This window comes from Dromiciops gliroides, chromosome 1 (assembly GCF_019393635.1).
Source record: "Dromiciops gliroides isolate mDroGli1 chromosome 1, mDroGli1.pri, whole genome shotgun sequence".
Lineage (NCBI taxonomy): Eukaryota > Metazoa > Chordata > Mammalia > Microbiotheria > Microbiotheriidae > Dromiciops > Dromiciops gliroides.
In genome coordinates this window covers 58921087-58938835 of record NC_057861.1, presented here as the reverse complement: position 1 = coordinate 58938835, position 17749 = coordinate 58921087, and the positions used below count along the sequence as shown (strand labels likewise).

General features: G+C 39.5%; 1 protein-coding gene across 1 annotated transcript in view; it reads right to left on the bottom strand.

Moving 5' to 3' along the window:
• Positions 1 to 7462: 7462 nt before the first annotated feature.
• The window catches only part of CALR3 (calreticulin 3), a 37765-nt gene continuing 27478 nt past the window's right edge, over positions 7463 to 17749 (bottom strand). Inside the window, exons 8-9 of the mRNA XM_043977157.1 lie at positions 15329 to 15421; positions 7463 to 7597 (exon numbers count right to left, since the gene is read on the bottom strand). Coding sequence (XP_043833092.1) covers positions 7463 to 7597; positions 15329 to 15421 — 228 coding nt within the window. The remainder of the gene's footprint in view (positions 7598 to 15328; positions 15422 to 17749) is intronic.

Below are 17749 nucleotides of genomic sequence, written 5' to 3'. Positions count from 1 at the left end.
CCATTACATCCGTAGACCACAACTTGTTTAGCCATTTCGCAGTTGATGGGTATCCCCTCAATTTCCAGTTTTTTGCCACCAGAAAAAGAACAGGTATAAATATTTTTGTACATATGGGTCCTTTTCCCTTTTTTTTTATCTCTTTGGGAAAAAACCTAATAGCAGTATTGTTAGGTCAAAGGGTATGCACAGTTCTATAGCCCTTTGGGCGGAGGTGGGGGGTGGGGGGAGTTTAAAAAAATTTTTTAACTCAAATATAAAAAGCAAAAAAAAATCTGCATGTATACAGCACAACATAGAGGATTCAATATAAAACCATGAATTTCCATTTCAAACTGTTTACTTTTTGTTTTGAAACTATGTAATAAACACCACCCATTGTTTTCAAAGCTACCCTGATTTTCTGTGTCTTTTTTTTTTTTTAAGTGAGGCAATTGGGGTTAAGTGACTTGCCCAGGGTCACACAGCTAGTAAGTGTTAAGTGTCTGAGGCCGGATTTGAACTCAGGTACTCCTGACTCCAGGTTCGGTGCTCTATCCACTGCGCCACCTAGCTGCCCCTCTGTGTCTTTTTTCTAAGTTTTCTTTTGTTCTCTGCTGTTGTTTTTTTCCCCTCCCTCCCTCCTCACCTGGAGAAGGCTACAATTAAACACAAATGTGTGTATGTGTGTCTAAAACCATACTATACATACTTCTATTTATCAGTTCTTTCTCTGGAGGTGAATAGCATCTTCCTTTATAGGTCCTTTGTCGTTCGCTTGAGTATTTATGATACTCAACATGAATTAGTCATTCAAAGTTGTTCTTTCCTCAACTCTTTCAGATGACTTAGAGTTTGATCCCTCAAAACTGTTTTGCTTCCAACAAAGACATTGTCTAACACCAGTTCCCAAGGAATTTTAACCAATGTAAATATATTATCAAAATGAAGAGATCAAAAGAGCCTAAAATCTACTGCAAACTGCAAACATTTAGTCTCCTTGCCAAGTAGAGATACATCAGCCAAGGGCAGCATTTGTTTAGAACATAAACTTGATTGCAAAATTTTATGGAGAAGTTTGGCAGAAGATAATGAGCAGTGTTGCTTCATAAAACAATGATAAAAGGGGAGGGGAAAACAAAGGGAAGATGAAGGGAATAGACATTTATATATGTATGTGCCAGGTACAGTACTAATTACTTTTTTTTAGACAAATTATTATGTCATTTGATCAAAAAGAAATTTATGGAAAATTTGGTGAGGGATCTAACTAAGCAGAATTATCTTAAAAGCATGTAAAAATGAAACTGGAAAGGGGCAGCTAGATGGCGCAGTGGTTAAAGCACCGGCCCTGGATTCAGGAGCACCTGAGTTCAAATCCAGCCTCAGACACTTAATACTTACTAGCTGTGTGATCCTGGGCAAGTCACTTAACCCCCATTGCCCTGCAAAAAAAAAAAAAGAAAAGAAACTGGAAGGACAATAGATGAAAGATGGAAAATATCTGTAATGATTTGTATATCAAATAATTTTCTCCATCAATGACAAAGGAATCACCACATGTGGACTCTGACATCAGAGTTATTGATGTGGCATATGAAGAAATAGAAATGGCACAAAAGAAGAGATAGGAAAAGCAACTGGACTAAACCAACATGTCTGCCACTTGGTACCTATGTGATCTTGGGAAATCACTTAACTTTGCTGGGCTTTGCTTCCTCATCTGAAGAATGAGTTGTTTGGTTTGTTGGGTTTTGGTTTTGGTTTTTGGTTTTTTTCGGGGGGGGGGGGCAATGAGGGTTAAGTGACTTTCCCAGAGTCACACAGCTAGTGTCAAGTTAAAGAATGAGTTTTAAAAAAAAATTAAAAAAAGAATGAGTTTTAAATAGGTGACCTCTAATGTCACTTCCAACTCTAAATCTTTAATATTCTGATCCATAGGATCATAGATTTAAGGACAGAAGCGACTCTACAGACCCCCTAATCCAACACCTTCATTTTAGAGGTGAGAAAACTGAAACTAAGAGAGGTTAAGTGACTTGCCCTAGGTCACACAAATAGTGACAGTGGTAAAATTTTAATCCGGATCTAATTCCAAAACCTACATTCTTTCTGTAGATTCCTGATCATCTATACAATACATCTATGTATATATGTATGTATATGTGCATATACAGTATATATGTATCATATATGCATTTTATATATACTATATATATACATATATGTATACATAAATGCATACCCATCATATAACTATATGCATACATATATAGATATACATCGACATATAGGTTATATGTATACATACACACATATGGGTGCATTTTCATAAGACTCTCGTCATTGGCAGAGAGCATGATGATTCAAAGAAAGGCCCATGCCTGTTGGGAGGAGTAGAATTCCTCCTGTGAGGAGAGAGCTTTTTCAGGCTTAACTCTTTGAGAGAGGGCACATGCAGTTCCAGAGTCTCTAGAGGGAAAGAAAGACTTTAGGAAAGAACAGACATGTGAAGGAATTGGCACTTCCTCACATCTTTTATTTCCAGCTTTAGTGAATTTCCCCTTCTATGAGATCAGGGGTTCTCTCCCTTGAACTCCAAGTGGGAGAGCTCATTCACTCTATGTATTATGTGGTATATTTCCAATCTGTCTCACTCCTCTGATTTGTGTTTCTTATCAGCTTAGATAAATGGGTTTATTTGCTAACCACTATTTTTGATGATCTTTGTATATCTAGCATATGGTGGGAATAGAGTCGAGGCTTTGGATACTGGGGCCACTCCTTCCCCCATGTAGGAGAGTGACCAGGAAAGCCATTTCAACCTAAAAATCATTCCCCCTAAGTGTGTGTGTGGAGGGGGTGGAAGGGCAGGGCAGAGATAGAGAATTCTAGTCTGGTGTCCCCTCTCTGAAGAATGGCATGGGCCAGCCTCATGGCCCTAAATCTTTGCTGTCCTTCAGGCAAGAACCTAAGTCTTCCTTGGATGGCAAGATTTCAGACATAGCGATTCCCACTTTCCTTCTAGCTGCATTTAGACAACACCACATGGACATACTTAGAACCTATATAGGAAACACAAACCCTATGTGACACACACACACCTAGGTATACAGGGTGCTCTACAAGTCTTAGGGAGTTTGAAGCTTTAAAGCTTTTTAAAGCTATTAAAGCTCTTAAAAGTTAGTTAAGCTTTAATAGCCTAAATAGGCTCAAGATTCACGCCATTTTTTGGAAGGCGTCTGCTAGCTCTTTCTCTGTCTCTCTGTCTCTGTCTCCATCTCTGTCTCTCTCTGTGTCTCTGTCTCTGTCTCTGTTTCTGTCTGTCTCTTGTTCTCTGTCTGTCTCTGTCTCTTGTTCTCTGTCTCTGTCTCTCTCTCCCTTTTCTTCTCTCTCTTTTCAAATATCTATATATACACATAAATATATACAAACATACATAAATATACAATCTATGGTTCAGGACCTCCCAAAACTCTGAGCTCACACATAGTGGGTCTGCTCCTAGAAGCTAACACCAAGAAAGTAATTTTCTCTTTTCCATCTGGAATTACATAAGGAAATCTCCAAAGTACAGCTTAGGTGATAAGGATTTCTGTCTAGGATCCTTCAAACATAGGCGATAGGATCTAGGGTCCAATGTAGGCATTGAAGGTAGTAGAGTCTTAAGCACAACATTTCAACACAGAAAAAGAGAGCGAGAGAGAGGGGGGGGGGAAGAAAAGAAAGAAAGAGGAAATAATGTGCAAACAACTATACAAACAAGTTCTAGACAGGATAAGTTGGAAATAATCAAGCAAGAGAAGACATTATACTTAAGAGGGACTGTAAAAGGCTTTCTATAGCAGGTGAGATTTTAGATGGGACTTGATGGAAGCCAAGCGGTGACAATGAGGAGGGAGAGTATTCTAGCCAGAAGAAAGAAAGGAAGGAAGGGAGGGAGGGAGGGAGGGGGAGAGAGAGAGAGAGAGAGAAAGAGAGAGAGAAAAAGAAAAAGAGAGAGAGAGAAAGAGAGAGAAAGGAAGGAAGGAAGGAAGGAAGGAAGGAAGGAAGGAAGGAAGGAAGGAAGGAAGGAAGGAAGGAAGGAAGGAAGAAAGAAAGAAAGAAAGAAAGAAAGAAAGAAAGAAAGAGAGAAAGAAAGAAAGAAAGAGAGAAAGAAAGAAAGAGAGAAAGAAAGAAAGAGAGAAAGAAAGAGAGAGAGAAAGAAAGAGAGAGAGAAAGAAAGAGAGAAAGAGAGAAAGAGAGAAAGAGAGAAAGAGAGAAAGAGAGAGAGAGAGAAAGAGAGAAAGAGAGAAAGAGAGAGAGAGAGAGAGAGAGAGAGAGAGAGAGAAAGAGAGAAAGAGAGAAAGAGAGAAAGAGAGAAAGAGAGAGAGAGAGAAAGAGAGAAAGAGAGAAAGAAAAAGAGAAAGAAAGAGAGAAAGAAAGAAAGAAAATGTAGAAGATGCAAAGGATTCAGATATAAAATCACCCAGGATAGCTACTGAGGGTGGGGTTGCCAAGAGGGGAACACCTCTGAAATCCTGGTAGATCACAGGCTGTCCTATACACGGTCCTATTCAATCCTCCCAAGACTCCTAATATCTTGGATTCCCCTAAAAATTAATGACTTCATTAGTTTCTGACCTGTTCTAGGACTTGAATGTTTAAAAAGCTTTTTACCTCAGAGAGGAGGTGGCAACCTCTTCACTCCCCAGGTGCTTAAGACTTGCAACCACGGTGCAGCTGGAACCAAATTAAAATGTAATTGTGATGGGGCAGCTAGGTGGTGCAGTGGATAGAGCACCAGTCCCAGAGTCAGGAGTACCTGAGTTCAAATCTGGCCTCAGACACTTGACACTTACTAGCTGTGTGACCCTGGGCAAGTCACTTAACCCCAATTGCCTCACTAAAAAAAAATTAAATTGGGAAATCCTTAATAAAATAAAAAGAAATACAATAAAATATAGACAAGATTACGTTTTAAAACTGTCACACATATGTATAACTTATATTGAATAGCTTACCTTCTTAAGCAGGGGAGGGAGGGAGAGAATTTGGAGCACAAAGTTTTTTAAATGGAAATTTAAAATTGTTTTTACATATAATTGGGGGAAAATAAAATTCTGAATAATTTTTTTTTTGTTTTGTTTTGTTTTGTGGGGCAATGAGGGTTAAGTGACTTGCCCAGGGTCGCACAGCTAGTAAGTATCAAGTATCTGAGGTCAGATTGGAACCCACATCCTTCTGAATCCAGGGCTGGTGCTTTATCCACTGCACCACCTAGCTGCCCCTGAATAAATTTGTAAAATATTAAATCTCAAAAATAAAACTAAGTCATCATGCAGCCTGCCTTCGGGCCTCCTTATGTAGGGATTACTGGCCCCAAGGCTATTTGAGTTTGACATCTCTGCTTTCCATATATTTTTTTTTGGCAGGCTAATGAGGGTTAAGTGATTTGCCCAAGGTCACAGCTAGTAAGCGTCAAGTGTCTGAGGCCACATTTGAACTCAGGTCCTTGTGACTCCAGGGCCAGTGCTTTATCCACTGCACCACCTAGCTGCCCTGCTTTCCATATATTATTTCATTTGATCTTGGCAACCACCTGTGGCCTTGGCCTACCAGTGAGGTAGGTGCTGTTATTATCCTAATTGTAGCCTCAGGCTCAGAGAAATTCAGTAATCTGCCCAGGGTCACACAGCTGGTAAATCTCTTGTTGAGCAGCATTTGGGCTTGTAGCATCTGAATGACTGTGGCTTTGCTTTTTAAGTACAACACTACTCAGAAACCATGTGCAAATGTTGTCTCTTCCAGTCAACTAGAAACTAGAAACTCCTTACTAGCAGCAACTGTTTCATTTTTTTCTCTGTATGTTCAGCACCCTGCGCAGTACCTAAAATGCATCAGGTGCTTAAGAAATGCTTGTTGGTTGACTGATAGAAGTAGGCTTTACTCAAGTCCGACCCTGATGTTTCATCATGGTGAGGATGTGACCCTGGGTTCTTAAAGGATATTAAGGACCCACTTTCTTTTCTTTTTTTAAAAAAATTTACATTTTATTTATTTTTTATTTTTTTAAGGACCCACTTTCTTACAGGAAGCCTTTGCCAACCCCTCTTAATTCTGGTGCCTTCCCTCTGTGAACTATTCCCTATTTATCCTGCATATAGCTTATTTCCACCCATTTGTCTGTTGCCATTTGTAACTTGTCAGAGAGATAGGGTTAGGGCTTTCACTGGCATAGGAACTTCCAGATGAGGCAATTCCTTTCTCTCAGTACCTTCTCTGTCTCAATTATAGTCTTAGAGAGCTGCCTAGAACATCAAGAAGTTAAATGCCTTTTGTTTAGGGTCACAGACAGTATGTGTCAGAGGGAGAACTTGAACCCCGGTCTCCTGACTTGGAGGTTAGTCAAATATTGCCTCTCTATCGTAACTGATTAACATTTTTAAAATTACAGTCTAGGTTTTCAATTTTCAATTATTTCAATTATCTTATGTCTTGTGTCTTGTGAAATCTATATTTTCTTTTTTAAAAAGGTATACATTGTCATACTGAAAAAATTCTCATTCAGTTTTTGTTGTTTTTTTTGGGGGGGGGTAGGGCAATGAGGGTTACGTGTCTTGCCCAGGCTCACACAGCTAGTAAGTATCAAGTGTCTGAGGCTGAATTTGAACTCAGGTCCTGAATCCAGGGCCGGTGCTTTATCCACTGCTCCATCTAGCTGCCCCACCTCATTTAGTTTTTTTTTTCTTTTTTTTTTTGAGGCAATTGGGGTTAAGTGACTTGCCCAGGGTTACACAGCTAGTAATTGTTAAGTGTCTGAGACCGAATTTGAACTCAGGTCCTTCTGAATCTAGGGCCAGTGCTCTATCCACTGTGCCACCCAGCTGCCCCCACCTCATTTAGTTTTAAAGAAAAACTAAAAGATAAAAAATCAGTTCTGATGGTGTTATCACAATTAAAATTATTTTTATTCTCTGTATTGTAATTAATAAATTGCTATATAAATGACCAAGAGTTTTAAAATATTTGTTGCAAAGGGAAATGTATGCCTGCATAGAATTGATCTTTCCAATACAAATAAAATATGAATGACAAATATGCAAAATTTTTGATGCCAAAACTGTTGGTTACAGATTTTAGACCAAAAACATTCGTATATATGTATATATAATTTTACTAGCATTCTAAGGAAATATTAATGCATCCTTGTTTTGTAAGGCCTTACCAAATTCTAGCTTAAATTTAAAAACATTTTCTTTCCCCCAAAACCCACTATTGGTATGAGACACATTAAATGAAAAGTAAGATTTATGGAGGTGCCTTGATAGGCAGGAACTCTCTCAGGGGAGGAAATGATGACTATATCAAAAATTATCAGAACATTTTTCTCAGAAATTTGACAGAGAACAAATTATTATGTAAATATTTGAGCCTTTAAATATAGATTAAAATTGAAATTATACTAATATTATCAGTTATCCAAAAACAAGAATCCAGATAACTAGAGCTCATCTTTCCCATGTTCAGTTTGAAAATGCTTTTCCTTAATGCTTTCTCTTATTAACTGTTCTTCTTCCTCTCTTGCTTTTTTAATTTCTTCCTTAGCTTGTATCATGTCCATTTCCTTCTCTGGACCCTATAGAAATAAACAAAAGATTCAGATAATTATAGAATCTCAAAATGGAAGAGGAAATCTGAGCTATCCTAATCCAGCTCCTATGTAAAGTATGAACTCCTTTACAACACCCCTAAGAAATGTTTCTGCTTAATTACATCCAATGATGGGAAAAACTGACCTTAAGGAAGGAGATTGTAAGGAAATCCCTTACAGCCTAGATCTGCTTTCTATAACTTCTACTCTGGGGCAGCTAAGTGGGGCAGTAGATGGAAGACTGACCCTGAAGTTGGGAGAACCTTAGTTCAAATCTGACCTCAGACACTTACTAGCTGTGCGACCCTGGACAAGTCACTTAACCCCAATTCCTTAAACACCCAGGGTCATCTCAAATTATCCTAATCTATATCTTTCCACTGGACCCGGATGGCTCTGGAGGAGAGAGGGAGGTTGGTGACCTTGCACAGCCCTTCCTCACTTAAATTCAGTGAAAGTGATATCACCCTGATATCATGGTCTTCTTCTAGAACAAAGGACCAACAAGAACAACAACTTCTATCCAGTGGTCCTAGTTCTCCCCTCTGCAGCTAAGCAAAACAAGTCAAATCTTCTTTTCACATGACAATTCTTCAGACATTTGAAGACAAGAATTATGCTGCCCCCTAGGTTGGCAATTAATAAATACATGTTAAACATTTGCTGAGTGTCCAGTACTTTTTTTTTGGGGGGGGGGGCCGGGAAATGAGGGTTAAGTGACTTGCCTAGGGTCACACAGCTAGTAAGTGTCAAGTGTCTGAGGCTGGATTTGAATTCAGGTCCTCCTGAATCCAGGGCCGGTGCTTTATACATTGCGCCACCTAGCTGCTCCATGTAAAATACTTTGTGGAGGATGAAGTAGCAGCCTAGTAGGCCTGGATCTAGTTAGGGATACTCTGGCTGTGAGGAGGACACTGATTATGAGAAATAATACAGTTGATCAACTTGCTGGGGTCAGTTAGAGGGTACTCTTTCCTTGGAAAAGCAAAGCAGTTAATTAACCAGATAGTGGTTAGTCAAACAGATTATGAAGCAGACATGTTATGGGCACCTAGAAAGTTGGTTACCTTGAAATTTATAGCAGGAGTCTAATTGGAACCCAGATGTTCTTGTTATGTGATTAGGACCAGGTAGTAATGATAACCCCATGGCCTCCAACTGTTTCAAGTAGCCCTACTTGCCAACAGCTGTAACTTTTCAGTTTCAAGTCTCCCCCAATCCCCCTATACAAGCATTGTCTTTGTCTGATGGAGAAACATGTCATAAATCTGATCCTCCCTAGAAGTTGAAGTTTAGACTTCTCCCAGCCATACCTCTGTGTGCTAAATAAAAACTTTTACTTAAATTTTGATTTGATTGTATGTGTGAGTAATTCTTTGATAGAGGGATAATTTTCAAATCCAGTTTCATGGTGTCAGAGGACAAGGAACTCATTTAGAGCTTAGTTTAAAAACCAGACTTATATAACAGAAACAATTAGAAAAAAAAATAAGGGGCAGCTAGGTGACACAGTGGATAGAGCACCAGCCCTGGAGTCAGGAGGACCTGAGTTCAAATCTGACCTCAGACACTTAACACTTACTAGCTGTGTGACCCTGGGCAAGTCACTTAACCCCAACTGCCTCACTAAAAAAACAAACAAAAATAAGCCAATCTATAGTTGATTGCTAAATTCTATGGTTATAATAATTCAGAGAGTAAAGAGGTTAATGTGGACTAGTATGGTTGAGGTAGGATATACACTGGAATCTCGAAGGAAGGGTAGGATTTGAATGAGTCTGAAGGATAGAGAAGAACTTTCTAGGTCTCTATGCAGGATGAGGGGAGGGCAGGAGAACAGGAAAGGTAACAATGAGGAAAAGCACTAAGGTAGAAATGAGCTTGGTTTATGTTAGTGAACAATTGGAGTCTGAAGAAGATTGCTATGGCATATGAACCTCTCAATGAGAATTTCAAAACGTCTAAAGGGTTTCAAACAATGTGTACGTTGGAAAAGTGTCCAGTAGTTTTTGTCTCCTTCAGCATTTTAATTAACTTGAGATCATGTGGTCATTGTGCCTCATAGCTCATGAGAACCAGTGTGGGCCTCTTTTCAGGGACAGCCTGGGGCCTTCTTTTCTCTCTTTCTGTTTGTCTGTCTGTCTCTATCTCTTGCCTCATCAGGTTCCACTTAGCCAGCCCCAGTCTTCCCTTTCAGTCATTTTTTTTTCCTTTGTAGTTCTACATATTTATTTAATGCATTTAAATATTCTTCTAATAAGGGGTTCATAAGCTTCACCAGACTGTCAATGGAGTCTATGATATAAAAAAGGTGGTGAATTCCTATGCCAAAGAGTGCTATACTCTTTTTTTTTTTTGATGGGAGCAATGAGGGTTAAGTGACTTGCCCAGGATCACACAGCTAGTAGTAAGTGTCAAGTTTCCGAGGTCAGATTTGAACTCAGGTCCTCCTGAGTCCAAAGCCTTCCCTTTCAGTCTTAATCCCATACCATCAGTTCTGACTGATGTCCTAGAGATACCTGAAACTCAGGTGTATCTAAAACTGCACTCGTGTTTTCCCCTATACCACCCCCTCTTGGAACTTCCCTAGTTCTGTCCTTTCAGGGTCTCAGATTCTAAATCTTGCCCTTGCTCTGGACTCATCGCTCTCCCTCACTCCATGAATCCAAATAGTTTGCCAAATCCTGCCCTTTCTACCTCGACATCTCCACTTTTAGATGAGCCCTGCTCCCCACTCACACAGTTATCTTAGTTCAAACCCCTCATGACATCTTAGATGGATTATTTCAATGGTCTCCCTGCCTCAAATATCACCTCTCTCTAGTCCATTGTACACACTGCTGCCTAAGTTGCCACAGTTGCCTTTTCCTTTAAGGCAGATCTGACCAAATGACTTCCCTCCTCAACCAATTCCACTGGCTTCCTATTGCCTCTAGGATTAAATATAAATTCCTCTGGTTAGCATTTGAAAGCACTATGCAATCTGGCCCCAACTTCTCTTTCCGGCCTCGTTGGACATTACTTCACCCCCTACACTCCACCGCTCTTTCCTTTTAAGTTGCAGCTCAGGTAGCATCTTCTCCATGAAGTCTTTCCTGCTTCCTCCCAACTGCTAATGCCCTATCCCAACAAGTAACTTAATGTAGATTTGTATTTATCAACTTACACTTATGCTGAATATATTTCATGGACTTGGGGTCTCTCCCATTAAAATGTAAGCTCACGGGGGCAGCTAGGTGGCGCAGTGGATAGAGCACCAGCCCTGGAGTCAGGAGTACCTGAGTTCAAATCCAGCCTCATAAAGACACTTAACACTTACTAGCTGTGTGATCCTGGGCAAGTCACTTAACCCCAATTGCCTCACTAAAAAAAAATGTACGCTCACTTCAAGTAGGGATCGTTTCATTGAGTATACTCATATCCCCAGAATCTAGCAGAGGACTTGGAATGCAGAAGCAACTTAACAAATGCTTGATGTTTGATTGGTTTTCTTTCTTCTATCCTTTCTGAAGCCACGGAAGATTGATCAGGAAGCAGTCTCTGCCCCTTGTCTAACGTTCTAAGAACTGCCTTGCTATTTTCCTCAGAATTCTGCTTCTTTACACAATCCCCCTGGCTTTTGTGGATCAAGAAAGGCTTTAAGTAGAAGGTAGGACTTGAACTAGGCATTGAAAGGAAGTAGGCATTCCAAGAGGTGGCAGGAAGGAAGGCATGCACTGAGAAGGAGAGGCCAGCTTTACTATCTCTAGACAGCTAGGTGGCAGACTAGACAGAGCCCTGGATCTGAAGTCAGGAACACCTGAATTCAAATCTTGTTTCAGACACAAACTAAATGACCCTCAGTAAGTCACTAAATACATCTCAGAAGCTTCCTCTATCTGTAAAATGGGGATAACATTAGCTCTTACCTCCAAGGGCAAAATGATATTTATAAAGTACTTCACAAACCTTAAAGCACTATATAAATGCCAGCAATTATAGAGTAAATAAAAGTAAACACTATACAATAAGCCTGGGAAGGTAGGTTGGAGCCAAACAAGATTATCCATTTGATTCTAGAGGTAATGGGGAGTTACTGTCAGTCAGTCAATGAACATTTACTAAGCCCCTACTATGTGCCAGGCCCTACTATGTGATCCAATAAAAACCAAAACAGCAATAGACTTCTCAAAGAGCTCACAATCTAATGGGGAAGACAACACACAAACAACTATGTACAGGATAAATTTAGGGTAGTCACTAATGAAAGTAAATAGTCACAGAAGGAAGGGGTAGTCACAGAGTGAAGACACTAAGACTAGGACTGGAAAAGGGTTTTTGTAGAAGGTGGGACTTCAGCTGAGAATTGAAAGAAGCTAAGGAAGCCGAGAGGCAAAGATGAGGATGGAGAGAGCTCCGTGCATGAGAGACAGCCAGTGAAAACATGTGTGAGCAATAGCAAGAAGACCAGTCTCACTGAACTGTAGAGTGTAGCTATTTGGTGGTGGTGGTCATGGTAAAGATGGCAGTGATGATGACAGCTAACACTTATATAGCACATACTATGCAAAGTGTTTTATAACTATTATCTCATTTGATCCTCAGAACAACCCTAAGAGCTATGTTTTACTATTACCCTCATTTTACAGATGAGAAAACTAAAGTAAATCTGGGTTAAGTGATTTGCACAGGGTCACGTAGCTAGCAAGTGCCTGAGGACCGCTTTGAACTCAGGTCTTCCTGACTCTAGGCCCAGTGGTCTATTCACTGTACCACCTGGTTGGAAGTAAGATGTGAGAAGACTGAAGAAGTAAGAAGGGGTCAGGTTATAAAGAGCTTTAAAAATCAAAAAAAGGATTTTATATTTGATCTTGGAGGTATAAAGAACCACTGGAGTTTACTGGAGTTTACTGAATAGGAAAGTGATATGGTCAGACCTGCATTTTATTTTAGTTTTTAAAAAATAATAAACATTTTTATTTAAAGTTTTGAGTTCCAAATTTTGTCCCTTGTTCACTCCCCTCCTCTCCCCCCCCCAGGAAGTAAGCAGATATAGGTTATACATGTGCAATTGTGTAAAACATTATCATATTAGTCATTTTGTACAAGAAAACTTGAATAAAATTAAAAAATGAAAGAAAGTGAAAAATAGCATGTTTCAGTCTGTGTTCAATCAATATCAGTTCTTTCTTTGGAGGTGGAGAGTATGTTTCATCCTTAGTCCTTTAGGATTGTCTTGGATCATTGTATTGCTGAGAATAGTTAAGTCATTCACAGTTCTTCATCAAACAATATTATTGTCACTGTGCACAATGTTCTCTTGGTTCTATTCACTTCACTATACGTCAGTTCATACAAGTCTTTCCAGGCCTTTCTGAAATCATCCTACTTATCATTTCTTATACCACAATAATATTCTATCACCTTCACATACCACAACTTGTTTAGCCATTCCCCAATTGACGGGCATTCCTTTGATTTCCAATTCTTAGCCACCATAAAAAGAGATACTATACATATTTTTATACAAAGAGGTCTCTTTCTCTTTTGGGGGATATCTTTGGAACATAAACCTAGCAGTAGTATTGCTATTTCAAAGGGTATGCAGTTTTATAGCTCTTTGGGCATAGTTCCAAATTGCTCTCCAGAACGGTTGGATCAGTTCACAATTCCACTAACAGTGAATTAGCCAGACCTACATTTTAGGAAGGTCAGTGTGATAGCTGAGTGGAGGCTAGATTGGAGTAAGGAGAAACTTGAGGCAGGTAACCAACCAGCAGTCTCTTGTGATGGTCCAAGTGTGAGGTGATAAGGGCCTGCAGCAGAGTGGTAACAGTGTCAGAGGAGAGAAGACGACATATACAAGAGATGTTACAAAGGTAGAAATAACACTACTTGACAACTGATTGGATATTGGGTAAAAGAGAGTAAAGAGTTGAGTCTGAATCCTAGGTTGCAAGCCTGGATGACAAGGAGGGTGGTGGTATTCTCAATAGAAACAGGGAAATTAGGAGGTGGGGAGGGTTTGGAGGAAAGAAGATGAATTCAGTTTTGGACAAGTTGAGTTTAAGATGTCTATGGGATATTCAGTTCAAGATATCTAATAGGCAGTTGAAGATGCAAGATTGGAGGTTGTGAGAGAGATTTGGGCTGGACAAATAGATTAAAAAATCATTGCTCAGGGATGATAAGTAAAACTCTGGGAGCTAATAAGGTCACCAGGTGAAACAGATGAACAAAAGAAGAGGACCCAGGATAGAACCCTGTGGGTTAATGAACATGACCTGGATGAAGATCAAGCAAAGGAGACAAAGAAGGAGCCATCAGATAGATAGAACAGAACAAAGCAGTGTCCCAAAAATTTAGAGAGGACACTAGCAAGGAGAAGAAGGTGACTGACAAGGTCATGGTCTGCACAGAGGCCAAGAAAGATGAAGATTGAGAAAAGGCCATTAGATTTGACTATTAAGATCATTATTAACTTGGGAGAGAGCAGTTTCAGTTGAACGATGAGATCAGAAGCCAGACTGCAGTTAAGAGTTAGGAAATGAAATAGAAGGAGGCCCCTTTTACAGATAGCCTTCTCACAGAGTTTAGCCATAAGAGGGAGAGAGATACAGGACAACAGCTAGTGGAGATAGATGGATCAACTGAGGGGGTGGTGGGTAGTTGTTTGGTGTTTTTTGGCGTTTTTTTTGTTTTGTTTTGTGCGGGGCAATGGGGGTTAAGTGACTTGCCCAGCTAGTAAGTGTTAAGTGTCTGAGGTGGGATTTGAAGTCAGATACTCCTGAATCCAGGGCCAGTGCTTTATCCACTGCACTACCTAGCTGCCCGGGTTTTTTTTTTAAGATAGGAAAGACATGAACATGTTTGTAGGCAGCAGGGACAACAGATAGGAAGTGATTGAAGATTAGTGTGAGAACAGGGTTAAGAAAGGTGGCAATCTATGGACTGGGATTGCTTGTGTATGGAAAAGGGCTTGTCTCGGCAAGGAGAGGGGCCACTTTCATGTGAGACAAAAGTGAAAGAGGAGAGATTGGCAGAAGGTATCTGAGTGGGGTGAGATGAAGTTGAAGGCAGAAGAGCTTCTGGGAATAGCCCCAGTTTTTTCAGTGACATATGAGGCACTAGAGATCATTAAACAATGAAGACACTGAGATGCTCTAAAGCTCATCAATGTCCTTCCCTAACGGAAGTGCCTAGAACTAAACATAATACACCAAATGTGGACTAACTAGGGCAGAATTCAATGTTACTTCCTTATTCCTGGAATTTATACCTTTCTTAATATAGCCCAAGATTACATTAACTTTTTGATTGCCACGTTATATTTGCATTGCATTTTGAGTCTCTTAAAAGCTTTGAATCTTTTTCAGACAAACTGATGTTTAGTCATGGCACCATCATCTTGTATTTCCGAAATTTCTTTTAACCCATTTAAGACTTTACATTTATTCCTGGTTTTTTTGTTTGTTTTTGTTTTTGTTTTTGACATTTATTCCTAATCAATTTTGTTTTATTATATTGTAACCTGATGCTCTCATGTATCGTAATAAAATTATAATTAAATTCATAATAAGAAAATTTAAGTGAAAAAGGAAATATGCACATAAAAGGCATAGAATAAATGTGAGTTTTTCCTGCCCATTCCAAACACATGACCCTTTCCTCCCTTGTATGTGTTCCTATAGCATTGACTGCCTGCTATGTATTTAAAGAAATGTGAATTTGATTTACCTTTGTCTTTCCCCAGGTTTTCAGTCCAAACTCAGCAGCATAATTCTCATCATCCGTGATCAAAAAATTATCGAAGATGGTTCCAGATCTTACCTAGTTGTGAAAAAGGGAAATCAATTAATGTTTATTATATAATGCTTTAAAAAACATTTCATACAATCATCAGGGTTTAGAGCTGGAAGGGTTCATAGAGATCACATAGCTCCATCCCCTTATTTTATTTTTCTTATTCAAATTCTCAAATGTATCTGAACTGTCTAATGAGTTGGATATTCCCTCAAATTATGCAGATCAAAACCCATCCCCCACCCACATGCATCTGACAGTACTTCAATATGTTTACAATTAGAGTGGGGCTAGCCCTTGTGCTATAAAAAAGAAAACTGGAGGGGCAGCTAGGTGGTGCAGTGGATAAAGCACCAACCCTGGATTCAGGAGTACCTGAGTTCAAATCTGGCCTCAGACACTTAACACTTACTAGCTGTGTGACCCTGGGCAAGTCACTTAACCCTCATTGCCTTAAAAAAAAAAAAAGGAAACTGGGTTCCAGAGGTTAAGTAGTTAACCCCAATTTTTACAGCTAGCAAGAACCAGAGGAATATTTCTGACACTTATGTACATTAAAAAAAAAAGATAGAGGACTTGTTATTTACACTGATAAAGGAAGATGAATTCTTAGATCCTTCAATTTGGAAAATAGAATGCTCTATTTTTAAGCATATAAGAATTTACCACAAAATTCCTACTCTGTTTTCCCTAGCACCATTTTAGTGATTACTGGTCAAGAAAGCATGGTTGGGGACAGTTAGGTGGTGCAGTAGATAAACCATTCAACCAGGATTCAGGAGGACCTGAGTTCAAATCCACCTCGAACACGTGACACTTACTAGCTGTGTGGCCCTGGGCAAGTCACTTAACCCTCATTGCCCCGCAAAAAAAAAAAAAAAGAAAGCATGGTTAAACAAGTTTATAGAAGCTTTAGGTAACTCCAGTGAATTTGTATTTAGAACATAATAATTTTCTTTAAAAGATTACTTGACTCTGACCTTAGCCTCGGAGTCCAAACAGTTCTATTACTTTATACTCTTTGCAAAACGTAATTGTACTAAATACCAAGAAGAAAATAAATCACACTTCCATTTGACTTCCGAGTGTTTGGGACAAACTGCCTCAGTTTATCCAAATAACTTGAGGAGACCACTAAGTCAAGCAGAGACAGATTTATTACATCCTCATGAGGACGGGCAAAACCCAATTACACATTGAAGTCTTGCAAAGATATGCCCAATCCTCTAGGTTTTTATAGTAATCTTGAAAAGGACTGTCCCCACATACACCTAGGGTGGATGAGCTCACAATCTAACATCCAATCCTGTCTCACCCAAGATGCGTACCCAGCTCGTGATGCATGTATGGAGACATGTTCAAGAACAAAGGGGAGAAGGGGAAGGGGTACAAGTCTGAGGAATGTCAAAGAAAGAGGGAGGCAGAAATCACTCCCTTATCTAACTGCAATTAATCCATGACAGGGACTGGGATTCTGACATGTGAGAGGGGAGTTTTTTATTACAGGCCATAAACTAAGGTGTAGCTGGCATGTGGGAACTAAGCAGAAGTAAAGTAAATAGTGCTAATTGGCAGAACTGTGACAAGTAATAAAACTTACTGGGGGACTGGATATCTCCCAGACCCCATTCCCAAAGTTTACAGAATTGTCCCAAGTCCATTATCTCAACAATAAAACTTAAAGGAGACAGTGAGAATTTGATAAGCAATTAACTTTTTTTTTTTTTTTTTAGTGAGGCAATTGGGGTTAAGTGACTTGCCCAGGGTCACACAGCTAGTAAGCATTAAGTGTCTGAGGCTGCATTTGAACTCAGGTACTCCTGAATCCAAGGCCGGTGCTCTATCCACTGCGCCACCTAGCTGCCCCCTAATATCTCGTTTTTGTTTCATTTTTTTTTGTTTGTTTGTTTGGTTGGGTTTTTTTGTTTGTTTTTTCTGTGGGGCAGTGGGGGTTAAGTGACTTGCCCAGGATCACACAGCTAGTAAGTGTCAAGTGTCTGAGGCTGGATTTGAACTCAGGTACTCCTGAATCCAGGGCCGGTGGTTTATCTACTGTGCCACCTAGCTGCCCCCCAGCAATTAACTTTTAGGCAAAGCGAGAGGCTAGCTATTGGGGGGGGGCGGCTAGGTATCTTTCAGACTCCATCCTCAGAATTTAATCTGACTCAAATCCATAATTGTCCCACACACGAGCATGAAAAATCTATTAGATTTCTATGTATTTTGCTTCTTGTATAAAATATAAACTCCTTAATCAGTGTAACAACCAGATCAGAAGTAAAGTCTCTCTATAATAAGCATTTCACATCCAGTTTTGCATATATATGTATATATATATATACATGTTAATATGTA